This window comes from Colias croceus, chromosome Z (genome assembly GCF_905220415.1).
Source record: "Colias croceus chromosome Z, ilColCroc2.1".
Taxonomy (NCBI): domain Eukaryota; kingdom Metazoa; phylum Arthropoda; class Insecta; order Lepidoptera; family Pieridae; genus Colias; species Colias croceus.
In genome coordinates, this window is record NC_059568.1 from 7108787 (window position 1) to 7136751 (window position 27965).

The 27965-nt window shown below is 33.9% G+C and overlaps 1 protein-coding gene across 6 annotated transcripts; it reads left to right on the forward strand.

Annotated features, from left to right (window-relative positions):
- The first annotated feature begins 1039 nt into the window (after positions 1 to 1039).
- Positions 1040 to 27881, forward strand: LOC123705084 (JNK-interacting protein 3). Of its 6 annotated transcripts, none has more exons than XM_045653694.1 (26): positions 1040 to 1645; positions 2922 to 3077; positions 3458 to 3605; positions 4045 to 4161; positions 5297 to 5367; positions 6661 to 6811; positions 7475 to 7510; positions 8047 to 8064; positions 8639 to 8696; positions 9293 to 9452; positions 10180 to 10305; positions 11201 to 11325; positions 14147 to 14306; positions 16370 to 16512; positions 16835 to 16950; positions 17434 to 17588; positions 17924 to 18076; positions 18560 to 18601; positions 19369 to 19497; positions 19891 to 20047; positions 20399 to 20585; positions 20951 to 21111; positions 21453 to 21616; positions 22015 to 22235; positions 22581 to 22798; positions 25319 to 27881. In XM_045653694.1, the coding sequence occupies exons 1-26, from the start codon at positions 1316 to 1318 to the stop codon at positions 25438 to 25440; spliced, it is 3624 nt and encodes a 1207-aa protein (XP_045509650.1). In that variant the 5' UTR covers positions 1040 to 1315; the 3' UTR covers positions 25441 to 27881. The 6 variants fall into 6 exon arrangements, with proteins under 6 accessions (XP_045509650.1, XP_045509652.1, XP_045509654.1 ...); XM_045653696.1 differs by having other exon boundaries at positions 20423 to 20585; XM_045653698.1 differs by lacking the exon at positions 25319 to 27881 and adding an exon at positions 23822 to 25152.
- The last annotated feature ends 84 nt before the right edge of the window (positions 27882 to 27965 follow it).

Consider the following 27965-nt stretch of genomic DNA (forward strand, 5'->3'; position numbering starts at 1 on the left):
TGCGGTGGCGGTGGCGGTGGCGGTCAGTTGGATGACTTGAAAGTTCTAGGAACGACATAGACAGACGCGGCCTGGACGCGGTCACAGCGCGGCTTACCGCGGCCGCAAGCCCCGCCCTCTCCGCCACCGCTTCTGTGTGAATGAGCGCGCGATCAGTTGTAAATTTTTGCAACAGGCCGCGTGTACCGCGTGAAATTATGCCTATAAACACTGAGTTGTTTATTCAAACAGTGCAAAATTACCCAGTTTTGTATGATACATCACATAAAGACTTACTACTCTTACGTACTCTTAAGAAATAGCTCTGTATAATTGGCGCATGCTGTGTTAACCTCTAATTATTTGTTACTTTATCGCAAAAACTATATGTTAGTTATATAATAATTATATTAAAGAATCATTGTAAACAAATGTTGGTTGACCAAATAAATAAATAAATGAATACTAAAAAAACAACAGAATTAAAAACAAAATATGGGCAATAAAAGCAATAAAACTTCGTACGATTGGCCATTACTAACGTCCACTTGCAGGTGAGACTCGAGAGCTAATGTGCCGCTGTAGGTTAGAATGACCGCCACCGCGGCCGCGGCAGTATATTGTTATCACGGTCAAGCAAGAAGGCAACAGCAGATCGCCACCGCAGGCCGCGTCTGTCTGGGACAGGCTTAACCTAACACGCTCGTCGCTTCGCTCCTCGCTACCTATTTGAATATTTATGCCGGCCGCTGCCGCGACTCGCTCGCTTCGCTCGCTTGGCTCGTGCGGTAGGTAGTTCATAAAAGCCAGGCTAGTAATTTATAAAACCGACCAATTCATTTATATGGAATGAAATAAGTAATAATTTTATAATATTTATGTTTTATAATGAATTTATTACTGATTTTATGTCAATGTGAAAATTAAATGTATTTTTGTTTTAGATTTTTGTAGCATTTTTTGGATTAAACCACAGCATGATATGGTATCATCAAAACCCGGAAGTACACACATTAAGTGTCTATGATAAATCGGAAGCTCCTACAACGTCAATCGTTAATCGAAGTTTTTTTCGTGCAGTACAGTAAAAATACGTCAATCAATCAAATGGTTTAATATTTTTTTTTATTTTTCTACATTCTTCTTTATTATATTTACATACTTCCCTTTCCGAAAAATAATATGGCTGCATCGTTTTCTTATTTCTAAAATAAACTGACAATACAAGGACAGTGCGTTAGTGTATACAAAACTCATAATCATGTTGTCCCTTGAAATTTATTAATTGCTTTAGCAAGGCGATAATAATATATTAAAAATTGTTCAACTTGTAAACATGAATTTCGAAGACAGTTCGAGTAGTGGCTATGTCACGGCGGAAACCATATACGGCACCCATGAAGACTCACACGTAGTGATGTCGGAGAAGGTACAGACCCTGGCTGGAAGTATTTACCAAGAGTTTGAACGTATGATAGCGCGCTACGATGAAGATGTGGTGAAAACATTGATGCCGTTGCTGGTTAACGTTCTGGAGTGTTTAGATTCTGCCTACCAAACCAACCAGGAGCATGAAGTGGAACTGGAATTATTGCGGGAAGACAACGAACAACTGGTCACGCAATATGAACGCGAGAAGGCGGCGAGGAAGCATGCGGAACAGAAGGTGAGCAGTTAAAAATATTTTTGTAGTCTTAGACATTCACTTAGCTTCCTTTGTTGCATATAACAAGGTCATTATTTAATTTGAATTCTGTTTTCGTAACAGTTTACTATTTATTTAATTAAACTGTGTCTTTATTTTTACTATTATGATATCACCTCATGTATAAAATGTGTCTCCCATTCTGTTATCTTAATTTCAAGGTAAGGTAGTAAGACATTACATTAACATTCTTGCATAATTAGGTTGGCTTTTAACCTACCTTCTTGATGTCAAAAACAAATTTGTAAAATAATATGTGGGCCTGTATTAATGTATTAAAAATGGCTTAATTTCAAGGTTTATAACTCTTATAAAGTTGGTATTGTTTATTGATTTCATATAGCATAACAACATTTTTAACAATATTATTTCACCATATTTAAATTAAAACTATTTCTAACATTACAGATAGAATCATTTCATTAATGAAAAATAAAGTGAAACCACAAAACGGTAATTAAGTAGAAATATGGTTGGATTGGATTCCAAAAATGCATTATGACATCTTTATAAACTCACTACTGACCAAATGAATAAACAATGATCTCACCTTATGCAAAAGATAAACACATGAAATATAATTCACCTAAGTTTTATATTTAAAATATCACCTTTGTTGGATCTAATAAGAATATTTTTTGTTTCACATTTATATTTTATTTTAATTTTAAATTTACAATATATAAATAAAATATGTAAAAAACTTGGTATCTATTACATTTCTTTTATATCACAACATAAACATCAATATTTTAGCAGTTGTATGAAAATATATTATTTAAAGTGTATTCCTCCTACTCAAATTGTTACTACTTAACAATTTGAGTGGGCGGGATACTAAAGATGTTATATTAATGTATATTTTTATTGTGTGTATTTATTGTTCAACACATTCAACTAATTGAGTCTACAAATGTAATAACTCAGGCCCCGGAATCACAGACAATAGAAAATCTATTGTGTCGTGGACCAATCGGGCCGCTTGGGGCTCAATGGGTTAAGTATGTTAAAATATTAAAAATCAAAAGAGGTCTATTACAAATTAGTAATATCTCTCAAGATTATATATTGTTATCATTATTATTACCTAATATTACAAAATGCAATATTAGGTAATAATAATGATAACAAACTCCCTTCATTCAGAAATCTTCATCGTGAGTATATATTCTATATTCTATATGTATATTATATGCTTCATAGTTTAAATATTGATCTTTGGTTATATCATAAACAGTTACTTGAAGCTGAAGATCACTATGAAGGCGAGAGAAAAGATCTTACGGGCAGACTTGAGGCACTCGACAGTATTGTCCGGATGCTTGAGTTGAAGCATAAGAATTCTCTGGACCACGCCAGCAGGTTGGAAGAGCGGGAAAATGAATTGAAAAAGGTTTGTTAATAAATATAACCATATTAGCTTTAACCAACTAGGTTTTGAAGTATGAGATGCAATCAAATGATGCAGGAGTATGCAAAGAAGTATTGTTATCATTCACCTCTGAAGTATTTCTGGCTTGTAGCCAACAGAGCTCTATTATGTTTTAGTCTAGATTGATGTATTCAACATCTATAGCAGTGAATATTATATTGAAGATTCAAGTTTTTGTCATAGTTACCTGACAAAATTTAAATATACAACTTATGTTTCATACTTATGTATTATAATTCTATAGGAAGAAAAATCTACTGAAAGTCAATCATGATAAAAGATCACATAATTTAATACTTTTTAATAATGTATTAGATAATTTAATAAAATCCTTTATCTAGGAATATGCCAAACTGCATGAACGCTACACTGAGCTTTTCAAGACGCATATGGATTACATGGAGCGAACCAAACTCCTGTTAAGCACCGCAAGTGATCGCAGCGAAGTTCGTGGTAGGCTTGGCCTAAATCCTGTTGGGAGGTCTAGTGGTGAGCGATCATGCTACATGCTTTATGTTTTTCTCCTTCTACATAGTATCTATATGAAATCTTTGGCTCTTGAAGCACCCCATACATAATTATCACAATCTTTATACTTGATTCTTTTTGTCTGTTTACTTGTACAGTCAATTGTATTATTCTGTTTGTAGTTAAGTGTTTATTATTAAACATGTATTCGGTGTTGGTTTCAATTTGGATTTGAGAATACTTTATTATTTCCAAATCTGATGTCATAACTGCTTTAACATGATCTTAGCTTAAGCTTATTCTTAGAATGTTTGTAGAATTTGTCTGTTGGGGTTTAGGAATAGTTTTTTTTTTTTTTTTTTAATTTATATTTAGTTTCTTGTTTAAATTATTTGGTTCGACATACTTTTACGTGTTTTAGTCCTTCTTATTAGCTATTAAAGATATGATTTTTGTTCAGGTCCTATTTCGTTTGGGTTTGCTTCTCTCGATGGTTCTGTGAATGTTGTTGAGCAGACGGAGAGCATTCCTGGCAGTCCAGTGAGCCTCTCGTCGTCACCATCGTCACCACCTATTGGTATGGCATGATACTATCTTTTCTTTTATTTATTGTATATCTGTTATATATGTTTTATTTTATATAGTAGATGCGGTGTTGGCCTTTTCGTGTTTTTTCAGAAGCATCGAATCTATGCGAGTAGCCTTGGTAAACCTATTCTTATTAATTTTTGGTAATTGAGAAAAGACAATAAAATGTTTTGATTTACATAAAAATATGTACATAACTATACTTTTTAATATTTGAATAGTATGACTAATACTATAACTTGTTTGTATTTTAATAACATCGGTCTTATCTCATTGTCTTGTTTATAAACAATCGTAACAATATCAAGCATGATTCAAAATGATTGTCTCCTTATGGCATTCTATTTTTCATAATCTTTATAAAAAATTATGAACGGCGCTTCGTGAAAAGCGAAGATATGATGTGCCCATCAATGAAAACTTTTGAATATTTGATATACTTTTGGTCCTGGATTTTGTATTTTCTGTACTTACATTAAATTTTGTTATTAAATATACAACTGACACATTTTTTTACTTTGTTATCGAGATAATGGGACTTGTTTCTCGCTAAATAATTAACTATTATTGTGACTGTAATAGAAGTGAAAGGGTCGGCGTCAGTATAAAAGTGTAAATAATAAATATATGAAAAAATATGTCAAGTGTGTTGTCGATGGCCAGTGGCCACCGATGGCTGAGGTTGGTGGCCCATTTTGCGTCGACCCTAAAATTAAATCAATATTACATTGGATATAAAAATTAGTCTTGAATATAAACGAATCAGATGAGTAGAGTATTTTATGAACCTCTTTTTAATCAATAATTAGTAAGAAATTTCTGACAAATACATACATATATATATATATTTGTAACAGATTAATTAACTATGGATTTATATGAATTTACGCAAATATTGTGTAAAATATATTAAATTTAGGTTTAAGGGTGTTCTTCAACCAATAATGTGATGTAACTACACATCCTCCCACATTATTGCTGGAAAAACGCCCTAAGTCACGATTACGTGACTTCTAAGTTACAGTATACTAGTTATAGTAGTTAAATAGTTGTACCAAGAGTAGAAGTATATACAGAGGCTACTGAAAATAATAATATTTAATATATTTTTGGTTTGGTTATAGGCTCTGAATTAGCGGCAGTAACAACGGTTGAGCGGGCTCACCAAACTGACCCTATTACGCAGCAGAGTCAGGTGATATAACTTTAATAAAAAAACAATTATTTACAGCTTTCTTATATTTTTTTTATGTAGCAGTTATGTTGTGTGTCGTTGCTGAAGTCTGGGTCGGGCAGGTTTCTGATTAATTTACGTAAAATGTGTATAATAAGGCTATCAGGCACATTATTAGCAAGCGGTGAAACCGCACTCAAAATTAGAAACTAGATTTTTTGAAATATAGTGTTCGTACATTTGAAAGGGCAAAGTTTGCAAGGAAGTGATTTCTGTAACCACAAGGCCGGTTTGAAAATTCATTAGACAACTTGTAAACGAGTCAAAGTCTATTTTTTATTGGACAAAGCTGTCGACATTTCATTTTTAAAAATTAAAATTCTCGTTTTAATGTTCATGCTGTACCTATATGATAAAAAAAGGAATAAGTCATCTTTTTTATATCCAAAAATTGTACTTGATAAGAATTATTGTTTTCAAACTACTTCCTGCTAAAACTTAATAGGGCTTGTGGATTATTATTTAACTGATAATAATATGCAGATGTTACGTACTACTTTATTGATAAAATCCCTATTACGGTAAGAATATACAGAAATAACTTCTTGTGCTGTGTCCAAGCGCGATTGCAGCCGTCCTCTCTGCACTCACAGGACGAGGAATAGTGTACATTACTGAATTTAGATTGCGCACATTTTAGTGGTTCCGTGTATATGTACGCACATTCTCGTATCACAGTCATGTCTTGGTCTTCTGTGAAATATTGCACCTGTGACAGTAATCGACAAACCGGGGCCAAACCAACTCTGCTCGAATTACAATCCCTCAAGTATCTTCTATTTAAATTGTTCGAAAGGCACTCCAGGTTATACGTAGTCGAACACTGGTAACATTTCAGCGTTACAACTTGCTTGCACATCGCTAATAATAATATTATCAATGCAGATCCGAAACAGAACATCTCATTTTATTTACAAGTTGGCTATATGACGTGACGTTTGACAATTGACAGTTATGTTTTCTTAATTTGAATTGATCTAATTAGCGATGGAACGAAATAGGTTTTTATTTATCTCGAGATCTCCCTATTATGTATTTTTTTATGGACTGCTTCGTATTTATTTTTTGTTCATATTTTGCTGTGTTTAACTTCAATGTTTAAAATACATTAATCGAATGCCATTTTTGGTGTGCTTTATCGAAGTCAGTTATAATCTCTCATGCATTCCCTACACCTATCTAAGCTTTTCTTAGATTTTCTTTTTCATCTAACTTCCTAACCGTTATTCTTTCTAACATTTTTGATACTTTCAGGCCACATCTCCAGTGGCGCCGCCAAGTACCAACACGGGCAAGTCGCAGACCAAGAGCGAGAGACGATGCGGCAACACGCTGTACCAAGAGCTGGCGTTCCACGATACAGACGCTACTATGGTGGACGGTGATGATGGTGGTGATATAACTGGTAGGTGTTATCACCAGTTCTGGGGAATGATGAATTTTGTGGGCCCTCTTCACAATGGGCAGCGCTGGCCCAACAAATGTTCGTCGGTGTTTGCTGCGGCGATTATGAATAAAAAATCTCGGCCGATCATTTAGGCCCGCCACATTCGTGATTGCCTCTTATCGTCCAACGTCGTCTACTTTTTAAGAGGGCCCATTGTATGAATACATATAAAAGCTTCAAGTGATAAAAATAAATATATACTAGCAGTCCCCCCCGGTTTCGCTCGTGGTAAATAAATAGCCTGATAACTGTCAGGGATCAAAGATGAATTCTGTCTGCCCGCTAAAGTCTCATGAAAAGCGGTTATACAGACAAGACAATAAAACGAACACATCTTATATCTTCTAAAAAATAAATTGTTAAAAATAAATTGTTACAAGTTACAAATTATCAATACCATTAAATTTTTCTATTCATTCTACTCTTATTTATTTTTGGTATTAATGATAGTCAATTAATTCGCCTAAAAGGTTAAGTAATTATTATTTATATGTTACTTAGGAACTGAATATAAAAATAATACAAGATTGAATATATTTAGCTCATGCTTATAATTTAGAAAACGATTTACACATTCGAATGTATAATTATATTAATATAATTTAATTTTCCATACATTAGGCAGCTGGGTCCACCCGGGAGAATACGCGTCGTCAGGTAATGCATGCTTTTATAAACCGAATCTATTATTCATGAATCATTAAGCCAATTATCATATCATATGTTATTCGAGTATTTTTTTGCGTGATTGCTTATTTCATATGTTTTTTACACAAGCAATTGTTTGCGTGCTAATAATTTACATTTAATTGGCAATCCATCACAATACAATTTTGTAATTTCACCAAGACGTTAGTAATTGTGAATTTTTAAACAAATGTACCTATCAGCATGTTTTCTTCGCATACATTTTTTTGTATAAAAACAAAAAAGTTGGGACGTAAAGTTGTTGCTTAGCTTTTTATACTAACTTTTATGAATGCATTTTATTGGAATGATTTCTAAAGACGAGTTTCCGAGCTTTTAAAGTTCAATGAATAAAATATGAGACATAGATAAATTAATTAACATTTTCTTGTCCTTTTGTATTGAAAATCTTGATGTTTTGAATACGATGTGCCCGGCTATGTTATCTAATGCTGTTTGTTCTATTTACATGCGTTCTAACAATACGTTGCAACAACACATTGCAGTTAACGATAATTATTTCGGTGAGTAATATTGTTTATTTAATATTTGGGGATAAACTAACATACATAACAACTCTTATTATTATTTAATATGATTCGGTAATACGGTCGATTAATTATTTTTTATGATCATGATAGTAAATATTTTGCTATTCTGTAGAACAATAGCTTTACATACATTTTGTGTTCATTAAATTATACATGATTAGTTTTATTCATCGCTTGGCTATCGTTAATTGTGTAACGATGTCATTTATTACATAATTTTCCCATTATGTTCATGTAAAGCTAATATCTAGATAACATTAAACATCATTAATCATAATTTCCTTGACTAATTCAACTAAGTTTATTTGTAAAGTTATTTTTATTTCAATTTGATACAGCATATTAAAGCGTTTTAAATATTTCAAATGTTACATTTCTTTCTTTAAAATAATTTAATAACGAAATTGCTTTTTTACACATTAGTGGTCATAAACACCCATTTACTATGTTAATAAGTAATAGATAAAATAACAACTTTGACATTTGAATTAAAAAGTATAATATTTATGTACATATAAATGTATTTTAATTTAAATTTTATTAACAGGAATGGGCAAGGAAGTGGAAAATCTTATCCTGGAGAACAACGAACTTTTGGCCACCAAGTGAGTCATAATTTATGATATTATCATACGAAAAGTCGTTGTTTATTGAAGCTCATAAATTCGTATTTATAAATGCATAAGCATGCTTTAAAGATAACGTTATTAATTGCGAACGGACGTTGCCTTTAAATTAATTCATAAAATATGTACATTCATTAAATATTCACTATTAATAAGACCTTTAGAAAATGTTCGCTAGAAATACTATTGAAAGCATGTTTATAAATAGACCAGAATAAACGTAGACGTAGAATTAAGCTTAAATCAAACTTTTATTAATTCAATTACACTTATTTTAGAAGCGCTTTTGAATCGTTAAAATTTTCCCCTATTTTTTAAGAATAACCCGTTTATGTTAACTAAATGTACATAAAGTAATATTGAAATTACATTTTAATTTATAATCTAATTATAATGTATTTTTTTTTTGTTACATAATAAATGCATATCAAGTAACTTCATGGCTTAATGAGAAAAAAATGTCTTTAAACCTTATGCATATAAAAAAAACTTACTCATCTAGATTCTAGACTGATTCATCTATTCAACCCCATTCTTACTTTTTTTAAATAAAACTATTTTTTTCTTATTAATAGAAACGCGCTGAACGTGGTTAAAGACGATCTTATAGTAAAAGTGGACGAATTGACCGGCGAGCAAGAGATACTAAGAGAAGAAGTAGCGAACCTCAGCTCTGCTCGAGAGAAACTCAGGGAACGCGTCACGCAATTGGAAGAAGAGCTGAGACATTTGAAGGTACGAAAAATACAATTTATTTGTTTGATTTTTGATTGCATATTTAAAAAATAAAAGACTTAGCGGATATTAAACGCGATTTATTCATTATATTATTAGCATCCTGTGTCCTGCTAGACCGATACATTTTTAGGAGAATTATATAGGCTAGCTTTTCACCCGTGGCTTCGCCCTCATAGTCAAAGAAAAACATAGTTCCCGTTACCGTGGGATTTCCGGAATATAATCCCTATGTCTATTCTCGGGTCTCAAGCTATCTCTGTACCAAATGTCATCTATATCGATTCAGAGGTTGAGTCGTGAAGAAGAGATAAGAAAGACTGAGTTTCTTTTGAATTTATAATAATTTACTTAGGATCTATCTAGAACAGACCTCATTAGATCTATTAATTGAGACTAGTTTTTTTTAATTGTAAATAGGGAAGCGGTTGACCACAATCTGGCTTGGTGAGATGTGGTGTAGATCGCGCTTCCCTAAAAGGATTTTATTTTTAATTTTCCCTAGACAAGTTATTTATCTTAAATTAAATTAAATTTTCCCTTTGTATGCTTAAATCTTTAAAACTACGCAACGGATTTTGATGCGGTTTATTTAATAGATAGAGTAGAAAGTTTTAGTATATAATTTATTAGGTTTTAGACAAAGCGGGCGAAGCCGCGGGCGGTAAGCTAGTAGTAATGAAATGTTTGATCAAGATGATGTATAATACAATAATATACGTTACAGGAGACAATGAGCTCGAACGCCGGCGGTGGGGATAACGAAGATGAGGCCGATGTGCCGATGGCGCAGCGGAGGAAGTTCACGCGAGTCGAAATGGCCAGAGTGCTTATGGAACGGAATCAGTATAAGGTAAAGGATCGGAATCAGTATAGGGATAATAATTGTGACCTTTTTTAAGTGGGGAAGTCTAGCATGAATTTCCCCGGCCCGGGGAATGAGCTGGGGGTCGGATTCTTACCAAATAAAAAAACACTGTATTTCGTCGAGCCGCTTTAGAAAGAAAGAAAGAAAGAAAGAAAAACCATTTATTCCAACACACACAACACACATATAAAATAGCATTGTAAATTTTAAATAATGTGTAATAGAAAACATAAATATATGTGTGGTTGCATGCGCTAAAAAAGGAAGCCACTCAGGATACCTGAGGCATAATACCTCAGCACTGATTTTCAGTGACCCCTTACGACATCCAGATTGTCAGCTGCTTTACTGGATAATAATAATAAATAGGGACAAAGTGATAAATAAATGGCGGGGCCACGGATATTGTTTGGAATTATTCTTGTCAAAGTAGTAATATTTAGTTAAAGAGCATTTGAGCAATTAAATACAGTAAATTGACAACCATAGGCTTTTACAAACATTCTTATGAATCTCTTCTAAAAGAAGTATTCAGTTAAAATGCCAATAGATCAATGGGAGCAATAAAACAATCTGGATACATTATCCAATATCTTTCATGTGTAACGAACGTGTTTCAAATTTTATCATAGAGCTATCGAAATGATTCGATTGTCATGATTTTTTACTGTTATTCATTTAAAGAATATACATAAAAAAATACGTGTGGCACTCGGGGACTGCCGCGGTAAAGCTATTGCATGCTATGCCTTCAAGCCACACCTCCACGAGTGTGGAGCGTGAGGTTTTTTCGTTACGCAATTTCTGGGTTCGGTCCCCACGCTCAAGGCCCGCGATAGAAGCTATGCAATAGCTTAAAAAAGTCCTTGTTTAATTACAGGAACGTTTCATGGAGCTGCAAGACGCTGTCCGCTGGACGGAGATGGTGCGTGCGAGTCGCGTTGAGTCCACCATGGATAAGAAGAGCAAGCAGAGTATCTGGACTTTTTTCAGTAAACTCTTTAGGTAATTAAATTTATTAATAAATTATTAGTCTACACTAATATTATAAAGAGGAAAACTTTGTTTGTTTGTTTGATTGTAATGAATAGTCTCATAAACTATACTGGACCGATTTTAAAAATTCTTTCATCATTCGAAAGCTACATTATCCACGAGTAACATAGGCTACGTTTTATCCCGGAAATCCCACGGGAACGAGAACTATGCGGGTTTTTCTTTGAAAACGCGGGCGACGCCGCAGGCGGAAAGCTAGTATATAATATACTAGCTGCTCCACGCGGTTTCACCCCCGTGGCTCCACCCCTATTGGCCGTAGCGTGATGATATAAAGCCTATAACCTTCCTCAATAAATGGGCTATCTAACACCGAAATAATTTTTCAAATCTGACCAGTAGTTCCCGAGATTAGCGCATTCAAACAAACAAACAAACAAACTCTTCAGCTTTATAATATTAGTATAGATATATTATTTTATTTTTTAACTAGCTGTCCCAGCAAACGTTGTTCTACCTTACTCTTATCATTTAGGGGTATGAAAAATAGATGCTGTCTAACTACCAGAACTACCTGATATGCACACGAAATTTCATGAGAATCGGTCAAGCCGTTTCAGAAGGAGTTTAACAATAAAGTATTAACATTACGATACGAGAATTTTATATATATAAGATTATATTAAATTATTTGACTACATTCAATAGGTGATTCGAATTTGGGCATCATCAATCAATATGTATCATTGTGATTAAAATCTTTTAGAGATAAGTAATTATAATATGCGTACGGAATACGGATACGCGACTCACGGAACGTATATTCATAGCGCTGTTTATGGAATGTTCATCCTAAGGAATCTTCCAGAATGTTTTGTTCCGAATTTTAAAATTGTAGCAATGTGAATAGCTTCATATTGATTTGCTTTGCGAAATGTATATCATGTTAATTTTGAAAGACTGCTACAATATTTATTTATTATTTTTTAGTGTCAAAATATACTACTGACGGATTATTATCCCAATAATATAATAATTTATTAAAGAAATGTTAAATGAGTTAGAAAAACCATTGGATGGATGAAATCTAATGTTCATTTTAATCTAATATCTATTATAAAGGCGAAAGTTTGTAAGTATGGATGTATGGATGTATGGATGTATGGATGTGTGGATGTTTGTTACTCTTTCACGTAAAAACTACTGAACCGATTACAATGAAATTTAGCATATAGAGGGTAACTTGGATTAACACATACGATAGTTTTTATCCCGGAAATCCCACGGGAACGGGAACTATGCGGGTTTTCCTTTGCAAACGCGGGCGAAGCTGCGGGCGGAAATCTAGTATAATTTTAACATTTATTTTATTATTTTTATTTGTTATATAATATGCTATTGCTATTGAAGTTGCGATTGTTATAACATTTTTATTTTATTATTTTTATTGCGCGCTTGCCTAATTTACAATGTCATTTATAAAAAAAAATAGTATCCCATAATTTAATTTAACTGAATGAGACTGTCTCTGCAGTGGAAAAAAACATTATTATTTAATTTGATATGTAAATTAATTTACATTCTATGTGTATGATAATAATGAATCTGTCACATAATAATTATCATAAATTACAATTAAAGCAAACTAACGCAAATTTCTTCAAAAGTGGTTATCATTTGTACTTTTTTCTTATTATTATATTATAGTAATTTATACATTGGCGATATGTTATATGAAGCTTTTGCTAATAAAAATCTCTTATATTTGTGTAATGTTCAATTTTAGTTTTTTATTTCATAAAAATTTAAAAATGACACAATACTTTTGGTCTACAAATCCAAATTTATTTATTTGCTAAACATAGTTACATAGATGAAAGATACAAGATATATCTAACACATTACACGCTCGTAAGTTGAGCGTGCGAAAATGTGTACATTAGATTATATACATAATTACATATATTATACTCAACCGATTTTGCTGTGTTATTACTGACTCACTGTTAAATTACTTTGCATTGGACTCACAACAAAAAATACCAAATTTATTATTATAATATCTTCATAAATAGCTTTCAATTTTAATACCCTTGAATAGTTTCAAATTACCGCATCAAATAATTGCAAGTCAAAAGCAATTTTAATCTGCTCTGAAAATGTGTGTTAAGGTAGTCGTTTGGAAAATTTGTGTGACCTTGTGTACGTCCGTTTGAATTGAAATGCTAAGCTTACAACTTGCGATTTTATAGGCTAATAATATGAATTTGTATTATTGTTTAAGATAACATTTGCTTCGCGTTGTTTGTCATATGCTATACTTTTGATAGATTGTGATCGCCTAAAATCATCAGAAAACATTTGACTACGCTGGCGATGCTGCGGCTGGAAATCTACTTTTACTGATATTATAAATGCGAATGTGTGTTTGTTTGTCGCAACGGAGCGATTTTATATGTTTTTTGTGTCTATAGTTATGAGGTTTCTGCACTAGCATGTCATTTTCACGGGAATATGCTTTGACTAACTACTAGTGGATGCCAAATAGTGTCTCTCTCTTTAGCCTTTTTCCGTCCACTATTGGACATAAGCCTTTCCTAAGGCACGCCGTGGAGTTCCTCCCTCAGGCCATTATCCGTCACGTTGGCCAAGTGCGAGGTTCCTCCTTCAGGCCATTATCCGTCACGTTGGCCAAGTGCGAGATTCCTCCCTCAGGCCATTATCCGTCACGTTGGCCAAGTGCGAGGGCCTACGACCACTGAGCCACCACTGCAATTGTCGCATAGTGTAAATAGAGCACGTTTGTTAACAAGACCCTTAACGATTTCAGCACGGAACGCCCCCAGAGACCGCTATCGACGCCGCATCTCAAAGCGGTGGCTGCTCCATCACCGCCGCTGCGTCACTCGCGCACGCAAGCGGACTTTCTCGAGACACAGCTGTCGGACCACCACCATAGGCGGCAGGAGAGGAGCGAGCAGTTTCGCCAGGTAAAAGAGGAAAAAAAAAAATAGTGTGTACAAGATTTTTTTTTTGTTATTTTTTTTTTTTGTAGTGGTAGTTTATAGATTTTGTTACTTGCTAGTTAAAGATTATTGAAGATTAAACATTGTTGTAGTTACAATTCGATGTATGGAACACCATGTCTAAGAAATTGACCGCTAGCGTTTTGTTGCCTTTTTGAAGTTAGTATGTGTTGTTACTGTTATATTTTTTTTCCATTTTGTAGTTTGTAGTTAGTGTCATGTATTCGATTGTGCGGCAGTATTTTGAAGTCGTATACTGTAACGGCAATGGATAAAAAGTATAGTTTTAGGTATGCCTTATACATTAATGTTTCTATTTAGGTTTCATAATTCCGTAAAGAAATGCTATTGACTTTCAGTTTAACTTAATTTTCTTAGATATAAATTAAGATTACCTCATTACTTTTTTTGCTTTCTTCTATGTTATTTAATTGACTCTTTTTTATGGCTGCTTTTGCACATGTATTATCAGCAATCCGTTTTTCTTATGATTATTTTTTAAATTATGTTTGACTTTATAGATTCAGCGATTATGCCAAAAATAAATTGCGAGAAAAAGCGCAAGAAAAGCGAATTGTTTTATAGTCTAATAAGTATATCGTTGCACTTTTCACGCATTATCACCTTTACAATATAAAGCTTACATTGAATATTTAAGCTTTTGCTAACTAAATGCTTAATACATTGTCTAAAATATGGGATAATGCATTGGAAATGTGAAATATTCTTAAATTTGTCAGTTTTACATTCTCAGATAAATAAGAGCCTTTTCCAAGAATATTGATAATATTACTTACATCTAAAATTGTTGTTGTAATGTTGAAAAAGAATGTGACTGCATAGTCCTACAGCCACACAATGTCAACAATAAAGACTTATTTATTATTTATAATATTTTCCCACTGCATTATCCGCTTTTTGTTTTTAAGTAAAACCATGTTTGCTTGTTCCTTTCCTAAATGTTAGTTCCTTTTTTCAGTTGAAACAATGATGTGTTTGCGACGAATTCGAGATTCAGTAAATAGATAGTTTACTGAATGCTTGTAAATAGTTAATGTGTTTTTGTTATAGGAGTTTTCTATATTTTGTTGTACTTGATTATTTTGTAAGATTATGTTTAGTGGCAGGCACCCGTGGTCTATGTTGTGATATTATGCTGTAATTGGTTAAAATAAAATATTATTTTCTGTTAAATTGCTTTTAATTTGAACACTCATATTTTGCTAATTTATGTAGCTATTATGTATGTGTTTGTTGATGCTTGAGTGTAGTGTGCACTTCATTGTTGATATTTTGCACCAGCCAAGGTTGAAAGTGATAAAATAATATGTTTATGTTTATTAAAATCGGTGAAATGCTTATCGTTACACGTACAGACTGATGAAAGATGAGTCATCATATGAGTGTTCATAAGTTCATGGCCATACAATATACCTTGTATTATAAGTTAAATAAAACATCCGAAGATTACTGGTATGTATTTATTTTTTCATATTAGTTGTTTTCGTTTTGTATGAAATTATGGCGCTACTAATTTAAATATTTTGTTAGATACAGATCTAACGAAGTATTTTAATCACAATTATTTCAGTTTTTCAAATCTACTCAGTTCGTCTGCTTTACCATAAAAATATTACATATTTATTACAAGACGAGGACAATTTTTTTGTTAGTAGGTATGAATTATTTGTAATGTTGGTATTTCATAATTTATAATTTGGCAACTACTGATAAATATTTTTGAAGTCTATAAAACCAAGTAGAATAGTCGTAAAATGAGGTATTTTGTTGGTGTTGGTGTTTACAAAGTATTTCAATTTAACAAATATAATTTAATTAATGCTTATATATTTAACTTCAAATCGTATATGTAACCTCATATTTCCTATTCTTTGCCTTCTAATTTTCTAATACACGCAATTACTAATCACTATCAAAATAGCTTAATTGCACTATCATTTGAAGCACTTATTATTATTTAAGATAAACCTTAAATTCTCTTATAAAGATAATTTAATAATACCTAGGTTCGAGCGCACGTGCGTAAAGAAGATGGCCGCACGCAAGCCTACGGGTGGAGTTTGCCCGGGAAAAGCGGTCAAGGACAAAAAGGTCCAAATGTGTCACTATCATCCGGTGGTGTTCCAGTCCCAGTGCCGGTATTCTGCAGGTGAGATTTGCTTTTTTTTTCTAAATTAAATGAAATATATTTTTTTTTTCATGTATAAATAATGATTTTCATGTCATGAAGTAAGATGACAGTTCTTATTAGTTTTGTTTAACTTTTGAGTTTATTAAATTGTATTGCTTTCATGTTTATTAAAAGATGTAATAATATTATCTAATTTATAATATCTGAAGAACATCTTAGTTTTTATTCTAATCTAACCTTATACGCATTATATCGACATGTAGTCTAGTTTTAGGTATAACTTACTTCTGAATTTATTTATTATTATATTATACTAATACTTTATTATTTCCATTAACAGACCCATCGCAGAAGCAGAACCTCGTATGACTCTGCTCTGTGCCGCTGCAGTGAACTTGAACGGTGGCAAGTCGCCAGATGGCCGTAACATTGGCGATAGCGTTACTATGTGCCTAGGTAATATGTCTTATCATATTAAGTTAAGGCTTATTTACGCTACACCGTGTCGCAACAAAGCTATTCCGCGTCCGGGACTCGATCAAACATTATTGTATACTTTGTGTATGAAGTGATTCATTTCACGTTCAGGACGTGGCTCGGACGGAGCACGGCGTTGAAATTTGTATGTAGATTTTGTCGTTCTCCAGCGTCCGTCCCGGCAAGGTGTTGCCTCAATCATGCTTTATTTTATATTATATTATTGATTCAATAATTGTGAAATAATACTTTTTTTTTTAAATAAGACCTCTTTGTTACTTAACGCATATTTTAATTTGCATGAAAACAAATAAATGGGTTGTTAAGTTATAATTTCTACAATTTTTTAAACAGCTTCCTTCAATCGAATATGAAAAACTAACATGAGATATGAAACTTTCATTTTATTAAAATTGAACACTATAACTTCTTTACAATTAACACATAAATCTTACATTCTAGCATACGAAATGAGCAAGGCGCAGTCAGCCGGGTCTCCGGAAATAGAACAAATTGGTTCCGAACTACAATCCACCCATACCGTCGATAATATGGAGAGAAATATGTCATCGCTAGTCTGGATCTGTTCCAGCACACAGACCAAGGGCATTGTTATGGTGAGAATTTACACTTTTAGTATGTAGTATATGTATATTTTTAATTATTTCAGATGAGTTTTACTTTGAAGATCGTATGTTTTACCTTAAGAGTTATTATTATCAAATATTACGCATGAAAGTTGATTAATTTCAGTAAAGTCAAGTTTGCGCAAGTCAAATTACCCACCTATATTATTATATTATTTGAAATACACTTTAATTTGAAAAAATTTTTAACGATTAATAAAAATTCCACCACGAGGCCGAATCGATTTTTTTATTCCCCATTCAAAAGGCATTTGGACGCTATAAAACGAAATAGCATGTCCTATAACTCATTCATAATATCCCAGATAATCGACGCTAACAACCCAGCGGAGGTGATAGAATCGTTCACGGTGAGCGACAAGCACATACTGTGCGTCGCGTCCGTGCCCGGCGCGGTGGAGGACGACCACCACGAGTACGAGGAGCGCATGACTGAGAACGAGACTAAGAGACACTCTGTGAGTTTGTATTTTCTCTATTAACCGACTTCAAAAAGAGGAGGAGGTTCTCAATTCGACCGTATAAATTTTTATGTATCACGCTTTCCACGCCACTGCCGCTCAACGAGCAGCCATCAAAGGAATCCGCCATACTACTATTATTAATATTATAAATGCGAAAGTTTGTGAGGATGTGTATGTGTGTATTTGTTACTCTTTCACTCAAATACTATTGAACCGATTATAATTAAATTTAGCACACATAGGATAGGTTTTATCCCGGAAATCCCAAGGGAACGGGAACTATGCGGGTTTTCTTTGAAAACGCGAGCGAAGCCGCGAGCGGAAAGCTACTAGACAATATAGAAGACGCCGATACTGTTGTCGCTGAGAGCCCGCCGCTCAGCTCTACGCCTGTTAATAGTGAGTTTGAGATATATTTTGCTTAAAATAATATACCGACCTAATTGACTAATTGAGTACTTTCTTTTTTTCCTATAGTACGAGGAGCGCATGACGGAGAACGAGACTAAGAGACACTCTGTGAGTTTGTATTTTTTTTATTATGTATTTATTTATTAATTTAATATACCACACCAAGTAAAATATTTACAATTATACAAAACTGATTGATATGGTAGGTAAATAAGGCGGCCTTATCGCTTACTAGCGATCTCGTCCAGACTGCCCAAGGTAAGAGATAAAAAAGAAACGTAAATGTTACGCGGGTGGCTGATATAATATATAAAGTTATACAAGAAGTTATTTATTTCTAGCTTTCCGCCCGCGTTTTCAAAGATGAACCCGCATTGCCCCCCCTTTCTGTGGGATTTCCGGGATAAAACCTATCCTATGTGTTAATCCTAGTTTCTCTCTATGTGTGAGACAAATTTCATTGTAATTGGTTCAGTAGTCTTTGTGTGAAAGAGTAACATCCGTATCAAACACTTTTGCATTTATAATATTAGTATGATGATTTATATAATGACATGACTTACAGTCTACCTTAAATAAAGTTTAACTCAAAGCTTCGTCGGCTTCGTCGGCTTTGAATAAAACAAAATAAATTATGTATGGAAGGTTTTACCTTCCTCTTGAATTCTATCTATTAAATAAATCCCATCAAAATATTTGCGTAATTTTAAAATCCAAGCTACAAAACAACTACTGTTACCATAAGTCTGCTAATAAATAAATGCCTAAAATACCGATCCGATTTCGTTTTGAAATCATTTTTCACCTGTAGTAAGGCTTTGCTCCTACAAGCGTTACTTGATGTTTGAAATTAATAATTGTATTGTTTTGAACAGGGCTCGTTGTTCTGTGTCAGTAAGAGTGACTCGACGGAGAGTCAAAATAATGGTCTGCCATTAACAGCCACTAGTAGCAGTTCTGGTGAGAACGGTGCTAAAGAAGTCATCGTTGGTAGTACACGGATGGTATGTTATACTTTATAATTGTATTTCTTTATACTAAAACTGGCTGTTAATAATTTTATCAGTTATTATCCTAATCCTAGTGATGACAAATCCAGCGAAACAAAAATTATTGAAATCCGTTTTTGAATTTTGAATCAAATTGCTTCAGTTAGTTATGAGTGGTGTAAATAACACGTTTTTCGTTTACATATAAATAGATTGTAGTATAATATTAATGTAGTCTAATATTGTTGTGTCTAACGTTTCTTAATACATTTTAATTAAATTTTTTAAATATGTCATGACGATTCAAAAGTGTTTCTCGACGAAGTCTAATTGAATAAATAATTGTTTGATTTTGAGTTTTTCGTATGATAACATCAAAAAAATTAACAATGAAATCTGATACGCCAGGTGCAAGCAACAATTCTAACCCCGCCCAGCACACCAGCAAAAGAAACGCCGCCGCCGATCAACGAGCAACCGCCAAAGGAATCCGCCATAGACAATATAGAGGACGCCGAAACTATTGTCGCCGAGAGCCCGCCGCTCAGCTCTACGCCTGTTAATAGTGAGTTCCGAACGTTCTGGAATATTTTGCGAATAAATTATACGGAATTGAGAATCTTCTTCTTTGAAGTCGGTTAAAACTTAAAAATAGTTATTTTTTTGTAACATAATTATAATAGATCAATTTTTAAGTCGTTGTGTTCTAATTACACAACACATAAAAATCTAGATACGATGTATTATCATATCGCAATTTTTAGATACCTCTATAAACATTAGCAAGTACCATTTAATTTGCCTACTTCTACGTTGAAGACGTATCCCTCGCAACAATAAATTTTCGAACGAAGTCGCGGCTACAAGCTAGAGTTAAACAAAGATTTGCTTGAAGGCATTTTTATCAACTGCATAGATACAGAAAGACGCACTTCTCCAGAGCCGGGTGTCGACGCGTTTGCGCAAGAGCAGTCGAACGCTGAGAGTCGGGATGTGCCGCAAGAGCGCATCACTACGGCCACGCCCACTATGTGGCTCGGCACTAAGAGCGGCAATCTCTACGTGCACTCCGCTGTGACGGATTATAGCAAGTGTTTAGCCAGGTATGTATTATTTTAGAAAGAAGGAAAGAGAAAAAGAAAATACATTTATTTGTAATTGTGCATATTAATATAAAAAACAAAAAAAAAATAACTTCTAACTAATTACTCAGTATAAAATGGATAATATCCACTCAGTGATTTAACACCTACATGTCCCTAAAGGAAATCGATCATTGAAACAGATGTATGAATCATTATTCATTGATGCATACAGGGCAGATGCATTGCATCTGCCCTGTACCTTACTAAGGGACACAGGACTTCACTTATAGACTAACACATAGTACAAAAATGAACGGTATGATTATAATTAATGAAACATCTCTATGCGTGCGTGATTATTAAATTGATTTATTTATTTCTAGGGTGAAATTGAACGACGCGATTTTATCCATCGTGGCCTGTTGGTCGCGTTGTATAGTGGCGCTGGCTGATGGTACTGTGGCCATATTCTCGCGGCTCGCGGACGGACAGTGGGACTTCTCGCAATATCTCCTTATGGTGCTTGGCGACCCTAAGTGTTCAGGTAACTATGGCAACAGGTGTCTACGATCCGAGTATATTTATTAAAGAAATGAAACAGAAATTTTATTGGGAAAATTTTATTGTAACTTATATTTATAATGTCATATTGGTACCGTATGTAGACGAGCATGTAGAAAAAAATTATGAATATAAACTGACAGGTCTTCCATTACATAAATTTGAATGAAATTTCCGTGATATTCTGACAAATAGTTTTGCATACAATTCCGCCTGTGTTTAAACACGTATTTATGCCAAATCCATATAATTTTTAAGAGCGTGACGGAAATTGAATTTACTAATCAACAATGGATAAAACTAATAATTATTATACCCAAACAGTGCGGTGCCTCAGTGCTGTGGGCAGCGGTACAGTGTGGTGCGGCTACCGCAACAAGGTGCACGTGATCGAGCCGCGCGCGGGCGTGCTGCTGCACTCGCTGGAGGCGCACCCGCGGCAAGAGAGCCAAGTGCGCCAGATGGCGTGCGAGGGAGACGGCGTGTGGGTGCGTGTCAGATGTGAAACCTCTTCAACGTTCTAATATTTATCACCAATAAACTGGACGACAAAACAATATTGAAATTCTTAAGATATCGCTGAATATCCTAATAAAAATCTAAAAAAACATACAAATATACCAAATTTGATATATAAAATAATAAATAGTATTAGTAATAGTATTGCAATAACGCCGTGTAATTTTACTCTCATCAAGTTTCACTTCAAAAATGGACGGCTGTACCTCGTTTTTTTTTAAGTTTTGCGTAATGTTGCGTGGAACGTAGTTTTCTTATAGTATTAATTTATCAAGAGAAATATTGTAGAATTCGGTTGTTCAGTCATAATTAAAGTCATCTGTACTTTTTATTTTTGAAGATGTATAAATAATCATTTTTATGACAGGTGACAATCAAAATGGATTCAACGCTGCGTCTGTACCACGCGCATACGTACCAACATTTGAAGGACGTCGACATCGAGCCGTATGTTAGCAAGATGCTCGGCACCGGCAAGTTGGGATTCTCTCTCGTGAGGATCACGGCGTTGCTCATTAGTTCGGGGAGACTGTGGATCGGCACTAGCAATGGGGTTGTTATATCTGTGCCGCTATCTGAGAATCAAAGGTAATGTTGACAGAATTATGTTAGAAATTATTTCTTTGTATTTTAAGTTTTAATATTCATCATATTAACATTCAAATGCTCATAATCAGGTTATTGTTGCCTGTGAAATAAAGATCACGCGACCGAGGGCTAGTGTTATATTTTATAAAAAATAGCTACTAAACTGAAAATGAAAAATAACTTATTCCTTACAAACCTTTTTTAAAGACAAAAATTGATGGGATCTCCAAGTAAGTTTAGAAAAACCTGTGTCAGGAGGACCTGCTCTTCCTTAACTAAAGTTTATTACCATAACAAAAAAGTAATATAGTTCATAACTTCAATAAATTATTTATTCACGAACAGAGACGCAATCAGATCAACAAGTCCTGCTGGCGTGATCCCGCTATGTTCTATGGCCCACGCTCAGCTCAGCTTCCACGGGCACCGGGACGCGGTGACGTTCTTCGTCGCAGTCCCCGGGGCCGGGTCCCCGCGGACCCCGGACTCCCCGGACCAGGGTCCCACACCACCCCCCACTCTGGTCATATCCGGGGGCGAGGGGTACATCGACTTTAGAATAGGTGAGTAAGTACTCAAAAATGTGCGAATGCGTATAACCCGGGCTGATGATGATCGATTTAAAGTTGATTGTAACCCGTTTTGTTAAATGATTTACAAATGTTTACTGATTCGTTAGTGTTAAGTCTTCGGTTATAATTTGTGCCAATTATTATTAATAGATTTAAATTGGAATGTTTTTAAATCATCATTTTATAATGATTTCCATTTTAATTCACAAACATCTTAATACTTATATCTGTGGCAATCATTGTCCAGAATAATAGAAATCAGTAAAAAACAATGTTTGACCTTTCATTAAAGAAAATCATATACATAGATAACTTTCAATAAAGTTTCTCTTGAATTTGAATTGTTCTCAAATATTGTATGGAGTATGAAAATAAATTTGTTTTAAGTTTCTATAGTCTATATTAATTGGTGAATTTATTTTATATAGGTACACATTACCTCCAATGACCGATGTCAAAACGTTAAGTGATAGTAATTATGATGGAATACAGTTCAATTAAATTTATTAATCAAGCAACATTTTATTTTATATTTTGTTGCCTCATTGCAATATAATATGCCTAAAATATTAAATGCTTTCAAGCGTCCCTAGTAATTCAGAAAAAAAAAACAAATGCCAAATATAAGGCTTATATTTGATAGATCAATATTATCAAATATTTAGATTAAAATAAATATAAGGTCCCTGCAAAATAGGCGGCAAAAAGCATAGTTTGTGAAGTTTACAGATGAAAATTATGCTTAAAATAAATTTAAACTTTGCATTTATCTTTAGTCTTCCCTATACCAAAATATTGACATATTTTTGACGACCTATATTATAGGGACCTTGTACAGGCTACCATGCTTATTATTTAGAGACCAGTTTTTCTACTAAAATGGCGCTTATTTAACCATCGATTAATGCTTCAATTAATGCTTTTAAATTCATACAGTCATAATACATACATCTTAGTAGAAAGACCATTTTATATACACACAATATTTTATTCCTCCCTATTTTTTCTCATTAGAAGAGCATGCCGATGACGTTCGAGATACAGCCTCCCACCTCATTGTTTGGCAGATTATGAACGTACCTGATAACATATAAGCATAAAAATTGTTCTTAATATAAATCGGTACGTTTTTCAGAATCAAACACAAGGAGCATGGCGCTTGGGACATTGTGTAACATAATACATTAACGCTAACTAAATTATAACTGAATTTACTAAGGGCATATTGTAGTCTTAGTTTCACATTGGCAAATTAACATTAATTCACATACGTAACGCTGGGTGTAGACAGTGGAAGCGAACGAACGATATACCACGCTCGATGGTGGGTCAGTTTATATCGTCGGTCTCTTTCATTCACTTGCTTCCCAATACTGAACACGCGATTTTAGACCTTAATGTAACATCCTACTATACATTAACAGTTCGTGTCTTGAATGTCATCAGTGCATTGTAATTTGTGACCGTCCAATTTTCTCCCGAACCCTGCTTATGACGAACATTAATATGAAATTTAGTGTGATGCGCTGGTGAAATAACTAAATATATATCTAATGTGTATTTTTATTGTACAGTTAGTGTGTAAATAATAAGCAATTTTTGTCTCGTCATAACAATTTTAACACATATTTAGCTAAAGTGTACATTGCCTATTGTTTTTTTAGGAATGTAGAGGACTTTGAATGTTATAAAGCAGTTCTGAAGGAAGAAATCACATTTTTAAGTCTTGTTTTACAAAATTTTATATTTGTTTTAACTTTGTTATCCTGTACATTCCTTGGGTTAATTTAGTTATGTTAATATCTCTTTCGATAAGAATAATATTTAAAGAAAATACCCTTAAAATTATCACCAGCTTTGCTAGTAAGTTTATTTCTGAAAGTCAACCTTATACGATTATCAATTAAATGTAGTCCAAATTCTGATCTATATCAAAACGCGCCCCAATAACGTGTTCATGAGTGCTATGCTAATTAGTAATTGAACTAAACAAATTATCCATCCACTCATCGTTTGAAACATCCACATCACAGTAGATCGCTAAAACAGAGCAATTTCTGAAACAGCTTTGACAAATGTAATGAAAAATCAATAGGGGGCGCGTTTTGTATTTTCTACTGTGGAAATATTTAATGATAAACTCATGGTTGTCAGTATTTGATGTGAAACTTCTTTAGGCGCGATGAAATTAAACTTTTAAGGCCGCGACACGTCGTGATGAGGCGACGATTTTGGTATCTTTGTATCTTGTCAAAGAAGTTTCACTTCTGACACGTGTGCTCGACACGCCCTATTTTGTCAGATTTTTGTATAGCGGATATAGGCAGATCAATAAGGGGTGTGTTTGTTTTACTGGATACTTAGTGTCAAACTATACTGTTATATTTTTAAATTGTTTAGTTTCAAGAATTGTAATGGTTTCCTTAATAAATGATAAATAAATATAACGGTTAAGTTTGGGGGGTGAGTTTCAGTGTCTCGTGTAGTATAACGAAGCTTATCCCTGTGCAGCTGATTCGGAGATGGAGGACAGCGTGGTGGTGGCGGAGGACGGGTCGTCGAGCGGGCACAGCTCGCTGGTGGAGCGGGCCAGCAAGAGCCACCTGATCGTGTGGCAAGTGGCCACCGCCTAACGCTCGGCCGGCCGCGCACGCGTCGACTCCGAGTCGGACTACGTGTACGTGTGCGTGTCCGACAAGCCGGCGGTCACGTACAACGCGTAGGGCACTGCGATTGGTCGCTGACGGTTCTCACCCCTGATTGGACGGCTCGTCGTTGATACAGTAGTGTGTACAAAAATAAAATGTTGTGTGGTTTTATGAAACCACGGTAAAAGTGAAACTTTTTTTCACACTATAGACATTTAACTAAAAATTATCGTATTTGTACGATAATTATCGTGCGTATCGTGCGTCACGCGACATGCGCTACACAGACCAAAAAGTTTGAGACGATGTAATAAAAGTTTCACTTTAAAAATTGGACTTTGTAAGGAAACTTCGCCAATCAGCTGACCGATTTCCATACAAAGTCCAATTTTTTTTCTACGAATTCAGCAAAGTTGTAGAACAAAAGTTGTTCAGTTTCATGAGTAGAAGCTCCTGTCTACATTCGTCTAACGTCTTACCTTCAAGCGACAGCCCAAGTCGAGGTTCGTGATCCCCGTCGAATTGGGACGCCCTTGCGCATGTCGCTCCGTGAAACTTCTGTTCATTTACGCGTTTATATGTATCAGCCCTTTTGGAATGTAATAGAGGGTATTGTAGTTATAAATCGACGAAATACCAGTTGTGTTCCAATCGAACGTGTATCAACGATGAGCGTCGTGAATCACCCACTCCGCGTAATGTGTTTTCTCTCGTCACGTCATCGTTTTTGAACTCTTCGACGCATTAGTGCACGGCCCATGGACATTAAATATTTCTAACTGTTTTGCTAACGTTTGTGCTTTCATCGCGCCGAAACACTAATCGCGCTTTGTTTTTAGATTATTTTTATTTGTATTATAATATCGCTCACCTATTTAAACGCATTCGGTGTACAAAATGTTAAGAAAGATGTATTTGTTTATCATCTATTAATTATTATTAAATTTAATCTCATTTAGAAATAATGTACAAGATATAACCACCAAATAATTCATGTTAGTAGATCTAGATAGTAGATAGCTTAGTTCTATTAATGAATTTTTTTGTAATAATATTATGGTATTAGTATGAATTTCTCATCTATAAGGTAATCGAACGGGCTGTGGTTGTCATCTGCATCACAATTATTGTAATAGTTAGTAAGTTAAGGAATATAACGTGAATTATATGCGGCTTGTGATATTTATCGTCGATAGGAAGCCGAGGTTGTTTGTTTACAAATGTATTCATAATAATATGTCGACCAGCAAACCCGTTGATTCTTCTATATACTATCGAAATAGTAACCTATATTATATTATTTTCAGTCATATAACAGAAGCACAAAAGTTTACAGCTATAGATGATTCCGTCTTATGATAATGTATAAGTTACCTACAAGTTTGCTGGCCTCGTTCGTTTAGTTACTGTACTTGTCCAATGGTGCAAAAATTATTTTAAGTGTGTTAGTATTTAGCATAACTTTTGTGCTGTTCCCGCGTCGTAAGCGACACGTCGCTTTGGTAAATATATTATTTTAGGATAAATTTTATTTACATTTATTTATTTACTGTTTTGTTTAAAGGGTTCCGTTGTGTCGATTGAACGTATTGAAATAGGTATTACTATATAATGTGCTGGTTTAATGATACGACTCTTCAGCATATTCTGCTATCAAACCTAGTCAGATTTAAACGACTTAGGATAATTAGATAAGCTTATATTGTTTGCGGATTACAAGCTATAAAAATGCCAAGGTTTATTTTCAAGTATTGCCATCACACGGCGCAATTATGTAGTGGGCATTATTTAGTTTGATTATTATATATAGATTTATAGTGTTATGTAATTGATTAATATGTTCATGAAATAACATGTAATCACATTTCATTCAATTGGCTTCGCTCATCCGTGAGACTGCGCTATTTATAAAAATATTGTAAGCAATAATTTGTCTCAACGTTATTATAATAATGTTTTACGAGCCAGTATGCGCAGTAGCTTGGCTGTTAAAGAAATCTTAAAGCACCGTCTATCTTGTTTATTTACATTCTAATATATTCGACTGAAATTTAAATTAATGAAAAACTAATGGAACCGATTGGCTTGTAACAGATTAAAATATTTAAATTATGTTGACCTGATTTGTTCGATTGCGTTCTTTCATAATATATTTGTACTTACGTTTTGCGAAACTAATATTTTGTGTGCAATCGTATTAGAAAAATCGAGATTATTTTAGGTTTAAGTCTTTTTTTTATTGAGATCTATGTACAAAAGGTGAATCCAAGATTTTTATATTTATTTCCCTTAGTTAAATGAAAACATGTGTTTACTTTACATTAAATTGTGTTGAATATTAGATAATGTTAATGAAGTGGAAATCTAATTACCGTAAAAAGTTTACGTCGTTTGTAATACGCAATCCAATAAAATGCTGCTAATAATATTGCTTTTTATTTTAACCTCGGAAAATTTTACCGTATAATAATAAACCAAGCTTAAGAAAAAAATTCAAATACAGACCAAAA

Bases quoted from the DNA above. Each gene is read 5' to 3' on its own strand.
- LOC123705084 (XM_045653694.1), top strand. From the start codon at position 1,316: ATGAATTTCGAAGACAGTTCGAGTAGTGGCTATGTCACGGCGGAAACC. The intron at 4,162-5,296 runs GTATGGCATGAT...GTTTGGTTATAG, and splicing joins ACCATCGTCACCACCTATTG to GCTCTGAATTAGCGGCAGTA. The intron at 22,236-22,580 runs GTAATGTTGACA...ATTCACGAACAG, and splicing joins CCGCTATCTGAGAATCAAAG to AGACGCAATCAGATCAACAA.